Consider the following 17,828-nt stretch of genomic DNA (forward strand, 5'->3'; position numbering starts at 1 on the left):
CACACCCTGTCACATACCATACAGGCATCACACACCACACACCCCATCACAATCACACCACACACCCTATCACACAAACACAACCACGCCACACATACCCCATCACACACACAACCACACCACAATCACACCACCACACAACACGTAACCACACCACACACACCCTATAAACGCACAATCACACCTCACACTCCATCACACACACACCACACACAATCACCCCTGCCACACACATCACACAACCACACCACACACCCCACAGTCACATATCACACACACACAAACGCCACACAGACACACACACACACAGTAGGAGGTTCGCTGCAAGAACTGTCTTGGGAGGCTGTCTGGCCTGGCGCGGCTGGGCTGAACCCTCTAGGGCGAGCGTGAGCCCTATTGGTTCAATGGGTGTCATCTGTTGAGAAGATAAATTTGTTATTTTATGTTTGAAAACAGACATGGGATCTATGTTGCTCCCGTTGGTCTTTAACTCCTGGGCTCAAGGAATTCAAGCAATCCTCCCGCTTGGCCTTCCAAAGCGCTTGGATTACAGGCGTGAGCCAACGTGCTTGGCCATAGATGTTTATTTTAAATGCCATGATGTGCCTAACCTGCATTTATCAAAATAAACTAGGCAAGTAATAGAATGAACTAGTTTGTAAGGTGAATATTTTGCTCTTGAAACTACAGAAAAGAGATACACATTACTTTTGGAAAAAAACTTTATTAAACACTCAAGATTATTACTTCTCAAAATCACAGAAGGGTTTCCAAATACAAGTGTTAGAAGGAAAAAACAACAACAACGAAAAGCTAAAGCCAACCAGAAACGAGTTCAGGAGTACAGGCCTGGAGGGGGGACATGGACAGCACATGGAAGGAGCCACTTTTGGACTTCATAATTTGATCTTGTTGTGCCAGAATGCATGCTTTCTTTTATCCAAATGAGGAACTCATTTCAAATAGGGATTTCTTTCATGCTCCTGGATCTGAAATGCTTAGGGCTCTCCCTAACACCAACCTTGGGATTTCTGAAGTTATCCCAAATTTGCAATACAACGCACTTTTATGTATCTTCCAGTTGTAGATCGGAATAGCAAAAGTGAATGCTAAGAACAAAGTTTTTACCCTCCTAAACAAAGACGTTCCCTTCTAGACAGCAAATCTATCATAAAATGTCAAAACTAGAAGAGAATAAAATGAAAGGAAAAAACCTAGAAAAATATCCTAAAATATCAAATGCAGTCATTTCTAAATATAATAAGCCATAAGTATAGCTTTACCTATTGTTCTTATTGTTCCTACACTGCTTCTACAATGTTACATCAACTATACTGTTACCTTTACTCTCCCCAAATCTTGGTGATGAAGCCTTCTGGGTGTGCTTTCAATGTGCCAGAACCAGAAGGGCATTCCGAGGCTTCCCCATGTTTCCTCCGTTTATGCATACCGCTGTTTCACTAACTTTCAGCACTTGTAAATGCTCTGAAAGCTGATCAGATACTACATTCTTGACTTAATACTTTGGTAAGCCTGGATATATATCTTTCTATAACCCTCACCTAATCTTTGATGTTACTGTAACCTTATCTTTGATTTAACCCATATACATTTACTCATCATAATCTTGTTTAAACTCATGCTACAAAACTGTAGCACAAAAACAGATTTCTTCTCTTATAGTGCTTCAGGAAAATCAGCTCAGGGACTGCTGCCAATGAAAGTATAGGAGATTCTTTAAGCAATGTAACGCTTTATATGTGCAGACTCCCACAGACCTCACATCCAGGGCTCCCATCCTTCCCAGGTTCTGCCAAGGATGTTGGGGTCTGTTGCCTGGTCCATCAAGCACTTCACTTGAGTCTCTTCTGAAAGCCCACGCTCTGGTTCTCGGGCACGAACGTTGTGATCTTTGCTTCCTCGTGCCACAGCCACATAGTCTCTGAAGGCAGGTGCCCTCTCGTGGCCCAGAAGCAGCTCATCACTGGAAAAAGATGGAACAAACACAAATACACCAACCATGTGTTACTTTCCTTTGTTGTTTATATTCCCAGTGAACATATAAACCCATTCCCTACCTTATCAATCACAGAGTATTTTTTGTGCCTTATAACCTTGCAGTCAAAGACTGGATTTATAGGAAAACAGAACATGAATTATGCTGTTCAAGTTTCTGTGTGAAGGTACAGCCTCACTTCTCATGGATGAATTCCTAGGATTCACCTAGCAGCGGCACTGCTGGGTCCCATGGTAACTCTATGTCTCACTTTGTGAAGAACTGCCACTTTCCCACAGCAGCCGCACCCTTTTCCATTCCCACCAGCAGAGTTTGAGGAGTCGACCTTCTCTGCAACCTCAACACTTTGTTAAGATTCCTTTTTTAAAAAAATTTGGAAAAGTTTTAATAATTTTTGGTAGAGACAGGGTCTTGCTATGTTGCCCAGGCTAAACTTGAACTCCTGGGCTCTAGCAATCCTCCTGTCTTGGCCTCCCAGGTGCTTGGGATTACAGGTGTGAGCCTTTGCATCCAGCCCCATTTTAAAATTATAGCCACCTGGCCAGGCGCGGTGGCTCACACCTATAATCCCAGCACTCTGGGAGGCCAAGGTGGGTGGATCACCTGAGGTCAACAGTTTGAGACCAGCCTGGCCAACATGGTGAAACCCCATCTCTACTAAAAATACAAAAATTAGCCAGGCATGGTAGCATGCACCTGTAATCCCAGCTACTTGGGAGACTGAGACAGGAGAATTGTTTGAACCCAGAAGGTAGAGGTTGCAGTGTGCTGAGATCATGCCATTGCACTACATCCTGGGTGACAGAGCAAGACTTCGACTCAAAACCAATAAATAAATAAAATAAAAATTAACAAACAAAAGCCATCCTAACCGTTGTATAGCAGTATTTCACTTGGATTTCCCTGATGACTAGTGATGTTGAGCATTTTTTGATGTGCCTATTGGCCATTTGTATATTTTCATTAGAGAAATGTCAGTTCAAGTCTTTTGACCTTTTTTTTTTTTTTTTGAGACAGGGTCTTGCTCTGTTGCCCAGGCTGGAGTGCAGTGGCACAATCTCGGCTCACTGCAACCTCCACCTCCCTGGGTTTAAGTGATTCTCCTGCCTCAGCCTCCCTACTAGCTGGGATTACAGGCGTGCGCCACCATGCCCGGCTCATTTTTGTGTTTTTAGTAGAGATGGGGTTTCACCATGATGGCCAGAGTGGTCTCGACCTCTTGACCTCAAGTGATCCACCACACCTGGCCAATTTACTCCTTTTTCTAAGTGTTTTATAGTTTTGACATTTAGCTCTTTGATCCACTTTGAATTAATTTTTGCATATGGTTTGAAATAGAAACCCAACTTCACTGTTTTGCCTGCGCTATTTGTTGGAAAGGTCACTGAATGGTCTTGGCACCCTTGTCAAAAATAAGTTGACAATAGATTGCCACTTACTATTACTTAATTCTAAAGTCCAACTTTTTTCCTTCCTATGAATCATCTCCACAAATTTCTATTTGCTTTAGACCTCAACAAGAATTTTAAAGCTAACCCAAAAGCCAAACCAAACTGGATTCTCATCTAACAAGCCCACACCATGCTTTTCCCACCTAGGAACTATGTCCATCAGGGTCAAATGCTCTAAAAAGTACAAAAGCAAATTTAAAACCTAAGTCTCATCATGTATGTAACAGTATTATGACAACTGTCTAGGAGGGCACCTTCTGTTTCTTCTATTGGCACCACTGTTCCAGGGACTGAGTGTGCCTGAAGACAGTGCAGGGGTCACGTTGCAGGCCTCGCTCTGGCTCTGGAGAAGTCAGCCTCTCTAAGCATGGCTTTGTTCCTCACTGACAGGAGAGAAGTCATGCTAACAGAATATCAAGTGCTCAGCACTTTGTACATATGTTGGTTCTTCGAGAAACAGTGGCATGTTGGTAGTCCGTTAGTTTTTTCCACATATAAAAATCTTACCAAGTAATGACTGCTGGATTGGCACCTGCTAACTTTCTCTTAGCATAACATATTTTCTGTCGGGGATACCAATTTTTTTCAGTAACGTTTATTTCTTGAATCCATGATCCTCCTTTTTTCAGCATTTTTTGTTCAAAATTCTAAAAGAAAAGAATATGATTTTCCCTGCTTATTATAATGGTACATACACTCATGTTCAAACAGATTAAATCTAGTAATGATCTTAACGCAAACAAACATCTATAACCGGGAGCAGCCTTGCTTTCCTGTCCACAGCTACAAAGCTGTTCATATGGACTGCACAGTGCACACATCACAAGAAGAGAGGCTTCAATGGGGCGCTTATTTTTCCAAATAAAGGTTTTTGCCTCTTAACTGTTTTTTTTTTTCCTTTTCCTTTCTTTTTTGAGGCAGAGTCTCTCTTTTGTCGCCCAGGCTGGGGTGCAGTCGCGTGATCTTGGTTCACTGCAACCTCTGCCTCCTGGTTTCAAGCCATTCTCCTGCCTCAGCTTTTCAAGTTGCTGGGATTATAGGTGTGCACCCAGCTAATTTCTGCATTTTTAGTAGACATGGGCTTTCACCACATTGGCCAGGCTGGTCTCCACCTCCTGACCTCAGGTGATCCTCCTGCCTCTGCCTCCCAAAGTTTTGGGATTGCAGGTGTGAGCCAGCAATCTTAACTGGTTTCCAAGCCAGACAATGCTAAATACTAACTTTGAGATATGCTGTACAAAACAATGTAAATATTTTCATCAACACAACTGAATGCATTTCTATCATGCACGGGAGACAGCAGTTTGATCATGGGGACACTGTCACAAAAGTGAAAAGTGCACATGAAACAAAACCTACTTTCCAGTCAAAGGAGGGATCCTTGACAAACACATCCATGGTGTTGGTGAGCAGGCCAGGGTCTGAGCGGAAGGCCCGGAGCGCGTGTACCATGACACTGTACATAAGGCCCATTTCTTTCATTGGTAACATCAGATTGATAAACTGGCGAGTTAGCCGAAAAGGCATCAACTCGGGAACCGGCAGAAACTAAACAAGAAAAAAAGCAAGCAGCAGAATATGTAAGCTGGAACTCTCAAAGTACGGAGCACAAACAGCATCCTCTCACAGTTACTGTTCACATTTAGTAACAGTATACTTGAAATCAGACACATAGATGTGAGTTCTTGTGCTCCACAGCAACCACCTCACTGCCAAACCCACATGCGCAGGATAGAAAGCCACAGAGATTGAGGATGATTCAAAACATTCAGAGGTTGACCAGAGAAAGGATCTGTATCACATTTTGTACAAGACATTTTTATTATGGGGCTTCATAAAACTTCCTTAGAGTCTTTCTTTGATCTGGGAACACATTCTACTCCTAGCTCTGATGATGTCACTGATCACCATGACTTCTGTGACATGTCTGAACGAGGCTGAACGCAGGGATTATCCCTTTCTGCATTCAATGGCCATGAGAAAACCAACCTAACGTGTTGTTTTTCTTTAAAAACGGTCTATTTCTGGAGGGTGTTGAAAGTCCTGACTCGCCTAGCCCAGGACCATGAGAGCATGGCGAGCGCACCTGCGTAGCAGATCCAAACGCATGACCAAAGTCTATCCCGATCATGCCGCCGGTCTCCATGGCCACCATAAAGTTGTTCAGGTGTCTGTCTCCGATGCCGAGGATCCAGTGGCTGATGCATATTAGAGCGTGAGAGCTGGCGAAGTGGGAGCGGAGTGCCAGGAAGGCCTCGGGGCTTGTACTCATCCTCACGAAGGCCCGCCTGCAAGAGAGACACGGCTGTGCAGCTGCTGTGACCCCGCTAAGGGTGAGGGCAGAAGGGTACTTACTTTAAGAGATCGGCAGGCACTTTACTTTCTCGTTTTCTAAAAGACGTGACTGTTTCAGTACGATTAGCTCCCCTATGATTTAATAATAGAAACATCTAATTAGAAAAATTTTCTCGTGACTTGAAATTTAAATTTTAAAACTATTTTTTATATTGAGACTCAAATATCAAATAACTAGATCTTGATGATCTCTCTGAGGCAAAGCTTTCTAAGAATCGAAAGAAAACATGCAACTTGAAGAATGAAATAATACACAAATAAAAAGAAAAAAATGGCAGATTAGTGCCCTTAAATAAAAATAAATAAATAAAACAAATGAAAATCAAAACCAAACTTACTTATACATTAGCATGTAAGCTCCAACATCATGTTTTCCTGACATTTTTGTCAGCCAGTCTCTATATTCACATGGTGGTGACTTGGGATCACTAATGAGTGAGAAGAGAAATTGGAATTAGGAAGATTTTAGCATTATGTGATTTCAAAGGCAAAGCTCATCAATAATTCACTGAAAAATAGTGAAGAGGCAGGAAAAAATATGACTTTTAATCATATTCAATATTAACACTGAACCCGTATTACTCTGGATCTTGGATTTCAGTATACCATTATTCATTCTTAATTATTCCTAAAGAAATCCAAGCTATTTCCTATGAAAAATTTAGGTACAAAACCATCAGATCCAATAAATTTCCCACTTCATATAGACAATAAGATGAACTAAACATAACTAGTTATTAAGCAGACATGCAATTTTGAAACTCTGACCTAGAAAGAAGCATAGCAAGAGGGCAACAGCACCACGCCGCAGGACACATCAGACCGTGTCACTACCACAGCCAAAAAGCCCACACAGGCCGGGCATGGTGCTCACGCCTGTAATCCAAGCACTTTGGGAGGCCAAGGCGGGCAGATCACAAGGTCAGGAGATAGACACCATCCTGGCTAACTTGATGAAACCCTCTACTACAAATATAAAAAATTAGCCTGCGTGGTGGCACGCGCCTGTAGTCCCAACTACTTGGGAGCCTGAGGCAGAATTGCTTGAATCTGGGAGCTGGAGGTTGCAGTGAGCCGAGATCACACCACTGCATTCCAGGCTGATGATAAAGTGAGACTCCATCTCAAAACAAACAAACAAACCCGTGCAGTTTTGCTGATGATGGATTATGTCTGTTTTTATCCTTATTTAGACCACTGCCACATCTTTTTCTTTTCTTTTGGAGACAGAGTCTTACTCTGTTGTTCAAGTTGGATTGCAGTGAAGTGATATCAGCTTACTGCAACCTCCACCTCCTAGGTTTAAGCAATTCTCAAGCCTCACGCCTCCTAAGCAGCTGGGATTGTAGGTGCCTGTCACCATGCCCAGCTAACTTTTGTATTTTCAGTAGAGACCGAATTTCACTATGTTGGCCAAACTGGTCTCAAATTCCTGACCTCGGGTGATCAGCCCACCTCAGCCTCCCAAAGTGCTGAGATTGTAGGCATGAGCCACCATACCCAGCCAGTGCCACATCTTTCTTCACATTTCCAATATGTAGATAGACACACAAACCACAGTAAGTATGAGAAAATTTTTTTTCTTTTTCCTCCAATAAGCCTTCTGCACTCCTATGAAAAAGTATTTTCTTTCTTTCTTTTTTTTTTTTTTGAGACGGAGTTTCGCTCTTTACCCAGGCTGAAATGCAATCGCGTGATCTTGGCTCACTGCAACTTCCGCCTCCTCGGTTCAAGCAATTCTCCTGCCTCAGCCGCCCATGTAGCTGGGACTACAGGCATGCGCCACCATGCCCAGTTAATTTTTTTTGTTTTTAGTAGAGACGGGGTTTCACCATGTTGACCAGGATGGTCTTGATCTCTTGATCACCCTGCTTGGCCTCCCAAAGTGCTGGGATTATAGGTGTGAGCCACTGCGCCCAGCCAAAAGTATTTTCTTAAATGACAATGGATGCTTAAAGTGAATTGAAAAGCTGTTTTCAATGTTTCCTAGAAAAAAGGTGGTTCCTGGGCGGTGGGAAACAATGTGATATGGATATGTTTAGGTACTTTTGTGTGGATAGCTTTAACAAGTTTTCCCAATAAAGTCTAAAGACAGAACAGTTTCACATGTGACTTAGCAATGCAATCACTTCAGGTGAAATCTTTTCTGAGTTGCCACAGAAGTTAATTTCATAAGTAGTCCAGTCCATCTTAAAATTCTCTCCTCCTAAACTGAGATGAAAATTCTTAGGTCATAAAACTGAAACATGCTGAATTAAGAAAAAAATACCAAGTATTTTAATAATGAGTATCGGAAGTGCCCTGTAAAAAGGCAGTCGGAAGTTATTTGCATAATTCCATATCTGAAAAGGCGCTTTCGGCTCTTCCAGTACCTATGTTCACCTTGTGCAGTTCCATGCTACCATCCTGTCCCACAAATGCAGGCAGGTACCATAAGACAGGCAACACCTGCTCAGCATCTCCACTGCCAGGACCAGATCTGGAATTTGTGAGACTCCAGGAAGCAGCGGTCATCAGTTCCCCTTTCTTCCAGGGAAAGTAGAAACAATTCTAAGCAAATACTCAAATGCCTATTTAAATACTTTCAGGAAAGAATGAGAGGACATAAAAGAGAAAGAAGCCCCGAAGCTGTTTCTGACCATGTGGTCTTCCTTCATCCCATAGCTCATCACCAAAACCTGTCAACTCTGGTTATCAAAACCTGTCAACACTCAAAATGCTTCTCATGTTGTCCTTATTTTTCACTTTTTTTTTTTTGAGACAGAGTTTCATTCTTGTTACTCAGGCTGCCTCCGCTTCCTGGGTTCAAGCAATTCTCCTGCCTCAGCCTCCCCCGAGTAGCTGGGACTACAGGCGTGCGCCACCATGTCCCACTAATTTTCTGTATTTTTAGTAGAGACAGGGTTTCACCATGTTGACCAGGATGGCCTCGATCTCTTGACCTCGTGATCCACCCGCCGTGGCCTCCCTAAGTGCTAGGATTATAGGCGTGAGCCACCGCGCCCGGCCCTTATTTTTCTTTACATAAATAAAAGGTAAATAAAAAAACTTCTGGTTAAAAAATATAAGTTAATTGTAGAAAACTTGGAAAACTGAGAAAAGGATAAAGAAAAATAAAAAAGCATCCATATCATAACCTAGAATTAATTGCTAATAATCCCAGCTACCCCACTTTATAGGCTGGGTGACACAGGACAAGTTACTTGACCTTTCTGGGCCTCAGGGTACTCATCTGTACAGAAGTGATAATAACACTTACCTTGTAGGTCGTTGATGAGAATTAGTTCATACACTTTAAAAACTGAGAACAGTACCTAGCCCACAGAAAATGTTTTACTACGTTATCTGCTTATCTTATTATTATTTATTTCCTTCCACAATTTTTCACCCGCCCCCCAAAGTTAATATATATTTTGTATTATGGTAAAATATCTGCAACTACTGGTTAGCAGCCTGCACTCCGTTTGGTTTACTGACCCAGCCAGCAGACTTCGGGGCAGGCAGCGTGGGCTCTCGACCGCGCCTGTCATGGCCCCGACCTGCCACTGGAGAAGTGAGGGGAGGCGACTGCTGGGGGAGCAGGGCGTGTGGCCGCCCTTACCTCAGGTAAGCCGCCTTCTCCTCTTGTGACATGGTGTTCAAAAGAAGGTCCTTCAAGGTAACAGTATTTTCAAGCCACTCAATTAATCCTAACCTGAAAGGGAGAATAAAAAGTTAACGAGTAAACCCAAACTGCTCTTTCTTCACTAGAAAAACAGTCCCGTGGACGCCAAGCAACGTGCAGCACCCTCCTGGCTGGGAGTAGCCTGGCAGTTACCTGGAGGTCATGGGCACCACGCTGTAGGTCCTCAGCTGCAGGGCCCTCTGGCTGCAGGCAGAGTCTCTGGCCAGAATCCCATTCATGACCTGGAAGAGCTGCTCTACGCGCTGGTCCTGCCGTAGGTCCTCGCCACCCTTCACTAGGAAAGGGTGCTCCGTCTCATCGTGGCCACGGATGATGATGCGCTTGGGCCTTCTCATAGACGCCATGACTGTCACCTTCAAAAATCAGAATGTCACCTCACGGCACAGGCTAGCCGCTTGTCAAACTCAGAGGGAAAAGCCAGGCTGGCTGCAAGCATTCCTCTGAGGGGCCACCTTCTAAAGACAGTGCCAGAGAGGAGCACAGCACCGAGCCCAGCAATTAATTTCTGCTACCTGCACGTGCCTGACTGCTGTGCCTGCAGAAATGTCATATTCCTGGTTATAAATACTTAATAACCACATAAATATGAATGTGGATATCCTTAGCAACCAGCAATAGCCAGCACGTAAACTTTCTACAGTAAGCTATGCTACACACACACACACACACACACACACACACACACACGTGTGTGTGTGTGTGTGTGTGTATGTATATATGTCCATTATAGTGGACACTCACACACAGCTTACTCTTTGAATTTATGACATCTTAAATAGGACTACTGTTCAAACATTGGAGACATTATATTAAGAAATGTTCTTTACATGTACCCCAGAACCTAAAATGCAGTAAAATACACACACACACACACACACACACACATATATATAAAAGAAAAAAGAAATTCAGGGCTGGGCATGGTGGCTCATGCCTGTTAATCCCAACATTTTGGGAGGCCGAGGCGGGTAGATCACTTGCAGGCAGGAGTTCCAGACCAGCCTGGCCACTGGCCAACGTGGTGAAACCCGTCTCTAATAAAAATACAAAAATTAGCCAGGTGTGGTGGCACACACCTGTAATCCCAGCTACTTGGGAGGTTGAGGCATGAAGACTCTCCTGAACCCAGGATGTGGAGGCAATGAGCTGATATTGCGCTACTGTACTCCAGCCTGGGTGACAGAGTAAGGCTCTTAACACACACACACACACACACACACACACACAAAGGCTCTTAACACACACACACACACACACACACACACACACGTATTCAGTAAATATGGTAAACCCCATATATTTGAAATCAACATGGGCCGTTGTCTCTTTTTTACTAAAGGCAAACAGATCATTCTCGTATCTGAAGGACAATCACCAGGACGGGGACTGGGTTGCACACCTTCACACCTACCCGCTCATCAAAACCGGCGATTCGCACATGGTACTCTGGCAACGGCTTTCCCCTACCGTCATATTGACCTAAAACAAACCAGAGCCTTGCTTAGGAACAACTTATTAGACAACCACCTGTATTTTAAAACATGCCTCCTGATCTACTTTTTAAAAAGTCAATTTAACATGATAAAAATTTTTAATGAAACTTCTCATTTAGAGGGAAGTTCTCATTTAGAGGACATTAAAAAATGGTATTTCTCAGCTTGACTGATTAATGAAAGTTAGCTCACTATTTTAATAGCATGGACAAATCCTAAATAGAAAAAAATAATACACCGACTAAAACACCGTATATCTCAAGGAAAGTCAAGCTGCACATGACAAGGCTTACGTTTAAATGTTTTTCTTGAAATGGACTGTATGCAACCGCACAGTCATTATTAATAGCAAAGAAAAGTGTTTCTCCAAATATGTTTTTTCTTATACCCACTGGAATGAGAACATGAATAACCAGATTAAAACATTTTTTCCTCTGGCAAATTTGGGGTAAAGAAAATGAAATGTACACAGGTTTCCTCTGGAAAAGTCATGCCTTGAATTCTGGCCAATTTTCTGTGCATCTCTATCCTTAATATCACAATCTTTTTTCCTGCAGGTAAGTGACTTATTAATATAAAAAACAAACAAACAAACAAAACTTGTCACTTTAAGTGGAACTGTGTACACATCCCAGGAAGCAATCTGCATCTATACCTGTATTATGTTTCTGAAGAAAAGTAATTCAGGAGCAAAGCATGAATATGTTCAGAGGAAATCTATGATCGCTGGTTACCATTATTACCAAACGAAAATCTGAACACTTGTCAGGATCAGGAATATAAAAACTAAAACCTCATTAAACATTTAGTAATGTGTACTCATAGTAATCATGAATTTTTTAATGATGAAAAATTTGGTGAATTTTAAAATTCTTTTAAAAAAGAGGTAACTGTCCATATCCCAGTGGCACTATTCCAGAAACCAAGAGTTCTTTTTTTTTTTTTTTGAGTCGGAGTTTCGCTCTTGTTACCCAGGCTGGAGTGCAATGGCGTGATCTCGGCTCACTGCAACCTCCGCCTCCTGGGTTCAGGCAATTCTCCTGCCTCAGCCTCCTGAGTAGCTGGGATTACAGGCACGCGCCACCATGCCCAGCTAATTTTTTGTATTTTTAGTAGAGACGGGGTTTCACCATGTTGACCAGGATGGTCTCGATCTCTTGACCTCGTGATCCACCCGCCTCAGCCTCCCAAAGTGCTGGGATTACAGGCGTGAGCCACCGCGCCCGGCCAGAAACCAAGAGTTCTTACTTCAGTGCTGTGCTCCTGACAGTACAGTTTTGTCACCCCTGGAGGTGAACTCACCAGGAATCTCCAGCTCATTTCTCAGGAACTCCACTTTAAAGTCGCTCATCCAGGGCGACCATTCTTTCAGATTCCCAGGGGGCTTTGAGTCTTTGTTCATTTTTAAAAGCAGCACGTTGGTAATGTCGTTGAAGTCACTGAGCTTCATTCTCGGTAGCTTAGACCCTCCTTTCCCAAAATGTTTATCAAATTCTTTTCCAAAGGTCTGAAATTAACAAGAGCTTACTATAAAGACTGATGTTTAGTTTGGACTTTGGAAAAGGCTTAAGCTTGTAAGTGTACTAACTGGAGTGAGCAATGATATAGGCTTCTTCTCTGCTTTTAAGATGTATAACTTTGGTGGAGTGTGCTGGCTCACGCCTGTAATCCCAGCATTTTGGGAGGCCGAGGCAGGCAGATCACTTGAGCTCAGGAGTTCAAGATCAGCCTGGCTAACATGGTGAAGCCCCATTTCCACTTTACATAAAATTAGCTGGATGTGGTGGCTCATGCCTGTAATCCCAGCTACATGGGAGGCTGAGGCAGGAGAATCGCTTGAACCCGGGAGGTGGAAGTTGCAGTGAGCCGAGATCGCACCACTGCACTCCAGCCTGGGCAACAGAGCGAGACTGTGTCTCAAAACAAAAATAAAAACAAACCATGGTTAGTAGTGACTTTTAGTTATAAATCCTAACAAGGGCTTTAAAAGCTTGAAGTCATTTAACCTCTGTGCGCTCATTGTCTAGTTAGTGGTCTACATCATTATGACATAAGTAACTAGGAGCAAGTTAAAAACAACAAAATAAAGGGAATAGTTCAATAGAAATAAATGGCTCATAATTTTTGATACCAGCTGATGAAAAAAAATCTAAGAATGCTACTTTCTTCTGTAAGAGTCTTTCAAGCTATTATTCTGGGTTATAAACCAATAAAAATATTATTTAGATAACGTTTATTTCTCTCTTTTTTTTTGAGATGGAGTCTCGCTCTGTCACCCAGGCTGGAGTGCGGTGGCGTAATCTTATCTCACTGCAACCTCTGCCTCCCCGGTTCAAGCGATTCTCCTGCCTCAGCCTCCCAAGTAGCTGGGATTACAGTCATGTACCACCGTGCCTGGCTAATTTTTCTATTTTCAGTAGTGATGGGGTTTTACCATGTTGGCCAGACTGGTCTTGAATTCCTGACCTCGTGATCCACCTGCCTCAGGCTCCCAAGAAGTGCTGGGATTACAGGCATGAGCCACTGCACCCGGCCAATAATGTTTATTTCTAAAAGCAATTATTATAAGTACTTTATCTTGGAATACATTAATTATCTCTTTGCATTAGCCTGTACTCAGATATTTATTTGAATTACAATTCTGATATCAAATAAAAAATTAATCTCAAGAGCATTAATAGCAATTACTCAACAGTCAAGATTTACCTGATCATCTCTAATTAGAAATGTTTTTACCAAATTTATAACTAATGCCACAGCATAAATCTAGTATAAATGAAATGTGCTCTATTTTAAGACAATCCACTATAGGAAAATTGACATATATAAAACAGATTTCTTCTTTGATCTCTAAGCTGATGGAAAACGTAGAAGCAATCTGCATTTCTTGGACTACGTGGAAAGATTAGCTCTTCTCCAAACATAACCAGCATCATCCTATCTGAAAGGCATAATGCCGTTAAGCATACTCTAAAGTGAAATTTGAGGCACTTTTTTTTGGTAGATTTTTATTTGAATAAATCCAAGTTATTTTTGATTCTGTACAAGGTAAAAATTCTGGATAGATTTTCTAATGAACTCCAAACACATCTCCTGCCTGGAAAGAATACAGGAGGCCTTTCGGTACCCTACAGGCCTCGGCAGGACCAGGTGCCACTGGAGGGGGAAGAACTGCACTCCCTATGGAGAGCCTGTAGGGCAGTCTCAGGGCTTCCAACAACAAATTGGCCATGAATTCCGAGACTACGTGCAGACTGGTTGAGGCAGCAGTGTGCTGGGACAGACTAGGCTGGAAGCTGTGTGGAGGCGGTGCAGCTAATGGATATCAGTTCTTTTTGTGGTGAAATGTGCTAAAATTGATGTGGTGATGGTTTCATGACTCTGTGAATGTACTAAAAACTACTGCATTGTATACTTTTAATGGATGACCTATGGGCCAGGGACTTGTATCTTAATAAAGCAATTATTTAAAATGGATAAAGCACTTCTTTTGCACTATACACAGTGGAACTTGAGAACTCTGGCAAAAAGAGTTCCAAGACTAATCTATGCCCTTAAATGTCATGAGGTTTAATGAATAAAGGTAATTTGATAAAAATTAGAAAGAAAAATCAGTAATGATGCATGCTAAAGAGAGAGATTCTAAAGCAAGGTGTTTCAGGAGAGAGAGGAAGAACACCTGACTCTTCTGAAAATCACTGTTGGGGGAGGGACAGGAAGGGCTCAAAGGAAAAATGATGCTGATGCCAAGCCCTAAGGGCAAGTCTCCAGATGGAGGAGGGAGAGAAGCACCCAAGTGGGCAAAGCTGTGGGAACTGGGCGGACTGCAGTCTACTTGCTCCATCATTCCCATCAAATGATGGTGTGTTTTCCTTCCAACTCCAGCACATTCTTGAAAGATCTCACAATTACCACATTTGTCCTAGGCATAGCTCTTGGTGAGCAGTTTTGTCACACAACCCCTTGGTATTTGGGGACTAGATCTGTCTTCTCCATGTATTTCCTGAGCACCCAGAGCTGTGCCCCGAACTAAGTGCTTGAAAATATTTATCAGCTTACTTAACAAGTATTTTCTTGATCCAGTATTGAAGCCGTTTGAAAAATTGAAAATATCAAACTACATGTAATTTTCAGATCTAAAAATTTGGGCATAAACAACATGTAATGAAACACCGAGGTTTCATCTACTGACCAACCTGCTACCCGCAGACGTAAAAATATGTTATCAGTGTATCATAGAAAGCATGACATCTAAAACATTCAACAGGTATTTTAAATCCAGAACTGTTAAATCATTAAAATATAAAATTTGACTGTCATAATGATTCTACTATTATAAAGGCAGGCTGTGCCAGTCCATACCTGAATAAACTTCCTTCTAAAGGCCCCTAGGCCTGGAGCCTTTGGGTCACCCAAGGTTGCATACATTCTTTCATACATTTTTTCAATGTTTTTTTTATTTACAGGGGTTTTTGCTAGTTCAGCTCTTACATCATTGCTCCAGTCCTGTGTGTGCAGGGAAAAAAAAAAAAAGTCAAGGTAGATTGAAATTAAGTTTTACCCAAGTTCTATGTTTTATGTGCCAGAAGCTGTTCTATCATTACCTTAAAGAGCAGTTCAGGATTAGAGAGCTGATCTAAGGCATTAATAAAATCTTGAATCACTCCTCCGTGATCCAACTTACTTTTAATCCTATTAAAAAAAAAATTTACAAAGTTTAAGTACTCAAATATCTTTCAAAAATCAAGACCTATTATACATATATAAAATAATGTATGCTTTACATAATTATGTAACTATAGTTTGTTTATACGTATTTTGTATATATATTAAAAAACCAACGACATAGTAATTTAAAATTCCAGCCACACACACACCAGGGGATGAGGGAATACTTCCAAACTCATTCTACAAGGCCAGTATTATCCTGATACCAAAACCAGACAAAGACACATCTTAAAAAAAAGAAAAAAAAAAAAAAAAAAAAAAAAAAGGAAGGGAAGGAGGACGGACTGTAGGCCAATATCCCTGATGAACATTAATGCAAAAATCCTCAACAAAATACTTGCAAACCAAATTTAACAAGATATTAAAAAGATTATTCATCATGACCAAGTGGGATCTATTCTAGAAATGCAAGGATGGATCAACATACACAAATCAATCAATGTGATATGCTTTATCAACAGAATAAAGGATAAAAACCATTGATCATTTTAACTGATGTTGAAAAACATTTGATAAAATTCAACGTCCCTTCATGATAAAAACTCTCAAAAAAACTGGGTATAGAAGGAACATACCTCAACACAATAAAAGCCCATATACTACACACCCACAGTTAGTATCATACCCAACAGTGAAAAACTGAAAGCCAGCCGGGTACAGTGGTTCACGCCTGTGGTCCCAGCAGTTTGGGAGACCGAGGCAGGCAGATCATTAGGTCAAGAGATTGAGATCATCCTGGCCAACATGGTGAAACCCCGTCCCTACTAAAAACATAAAATTAGCTGGGTATAGTGGCGCACACCTGTAATCCCAGCTTCTAAGGAGACTGAGGCAGGAAAATTGCTTGAACCCAGGAGGTGGAGCTTGCAGTGAGCAGAGATCGCACCCCTGCCCTCTAGCCTAGGTGACAGAGGGAGACTTCGTCTCAAAAAAAAATGAAAGCCTTTTTTCTCTAAGATCTGGAACATGATAAGGATGACCACTTTTATTCCACATACTAATGGGAGTCTTAGCTATAGCAAGCTGACAAGAGAAAGAAATAAAGGGTATCTTTATTAGAAAGGAAGAAGTCAAATTATCCTTGCTTGCAAATGACACAATCTCTTATTTGGAGACACCTAAAGACTCCACCAAAAACACCATCAGAACTGATAAATTCAGTCAAGTTGCAGAATACAAAAATTAACATACAAAAATCAGTAGTATTTCTATATGCCAACAGTGAACAGCCTAAAAAAAAAAATCATAAAAGTAATTCTATCGGCCAGGCGCGGTGGCTCATGCCTGTAATACCAGCACTTTGGGAGGCCAAGGCAGGCGGATCACGAGGTCAGGAGACCGAGATAATCCTGGCCATGGTGAAACCTCATCTCTACTAAAACAAAAAAAATTAGCCGGGCATGGTGGTACATGCCTGTAGTCCCAGCTACTCAGGATGCTGAGGCAGGGGAATCGCTTGAACCTGGGAGATGGAGGTTGCAGTGAGCCAAGATTGCGCTACTGTACTCCAGCCTGGCAAGAAAGCAAGACTCCATCTCAAATAATAATAATAATAATAATAATTCTATTTACAATAGCAACAAATAAAAATACTTAGGAATAAATTTAGCCAAAGAAATGAAAGACCTCTACAATGAAAACTGTAAAACATTAATGAAAGAAATTGAAGGACTCAAAAATATGCAAAGTAACTTCATGTTCATGGATGGGAAGAATCAATACTATTAATATGTCCATACTACCCAAAGCAATCTATAGATTCAACACAATCCTTACCAAAGACCAATGACATTCTTTACAGACATAGAAAAAATAATCCCAAAATTTGTATGGAACCACAAAAAAACCAGAATGGCCAAAGCCACCCTGAGCAAAAAGAATAAAACTGGCACAATCACATTATCTAACTTTAAATTATATTACAGAGTTATAGTAACCCAAACAGCATGGCACTGGCATAAAAACAGACACGTAAGCCAATGGAATAGAATAGAGAACCCAGAAATAAATTCACAAACATTCAATGAACCAATTTTTTGACAAAGGTGCGAAGAACATACATAAGGGGAAAGTACAGTCTTCAATAAATGATCTTGGAA

At 41.6% G+C, this 17,828-nt stretch overlaps 1 protein-coding gene across 4 annotated transcripts in view; it reads right to left on the reverse strand.

Annotated features, from left to right (window-relative positions):
* Window positions 1-704: 704 nt before the first annotated feature.
* Window positions 705-17,828, reverse strand: part of PRKDC (protein kinase, DNA-activated, catalytic subunit) — a 183,684-nt gene continuing 166,560 nt past the window's right edge. For 2 of the 4 annotated variants that reach the window (XM_032296349.1, XM_032296352.1), the window contains exons 75-86: window positions 15,606-15,693; window positions 15,364-15,507; window positions 12,304-12,508; window positions 10,920-10,987; window positions 9,641-9,861; window positions 9,425-9,517; window positions 6,162-6,251; window positions 5,824-5,895; window positions 5,555-5,756; window positions 4,828-5,016; window positions 3,976-4,115; window positions 709-1,984 (exon numbers count right to left, since the gene is read on the reverse strand). In XM_032296349.1, coding sequence (XP_032152240.1) covers window positions 1,780-1,984; window positions 3,976-4,115; window positions 4,828-5,016; window positions 5,555-5,756; window positions 5,824-5,895; window positions 6,162-6,251; window positions 9,425-9,517; window positions 9,641-9,861; window positions 10,920-10,987; window positions 12,304-12,508; window positions 15,364-15,507; window positions 15,606-15,693 — 1,717 coding nt within the window. In that variant the 3' untranslated portion in view covers window positions 709-1,779. Of the gene's footprint in view, window positions 1,985-3,975; window positions 4,116-4,827; window positions 5,017-5,554; window positions 5,757-5,823; window positions 5,896-6,161; window positions 6,252-9,424; window positions 9,518-9,640; window positions 9,862-10,919; window positions 10,988-12,303; window positions 12,509-15,363; window positions 15,508-15,605; window positions 15,694-17,828 lie in introns of all 4 variants that reach the window. The other 2 variants (XM_032296350.1, XM_032296353.1) reach the window with 2 other exon arrangements.

This window comes from Sapajus apella, unplaced genomic scaffold, assembly GCF_009761245.1.
Source record: "Sapajus apella isolate SASKATOON/1434 unplaced genomic scaffold, GSC_monkey_1.0 scaffold35, whole genome shotgun sequence".
NCBI classification, from domain to species: domain Eukaryota; kingdom Metazoa; phylum Chordata; class Mammalia; order Primates; family Cebidae; genus Sapajus; species Sapajus apella.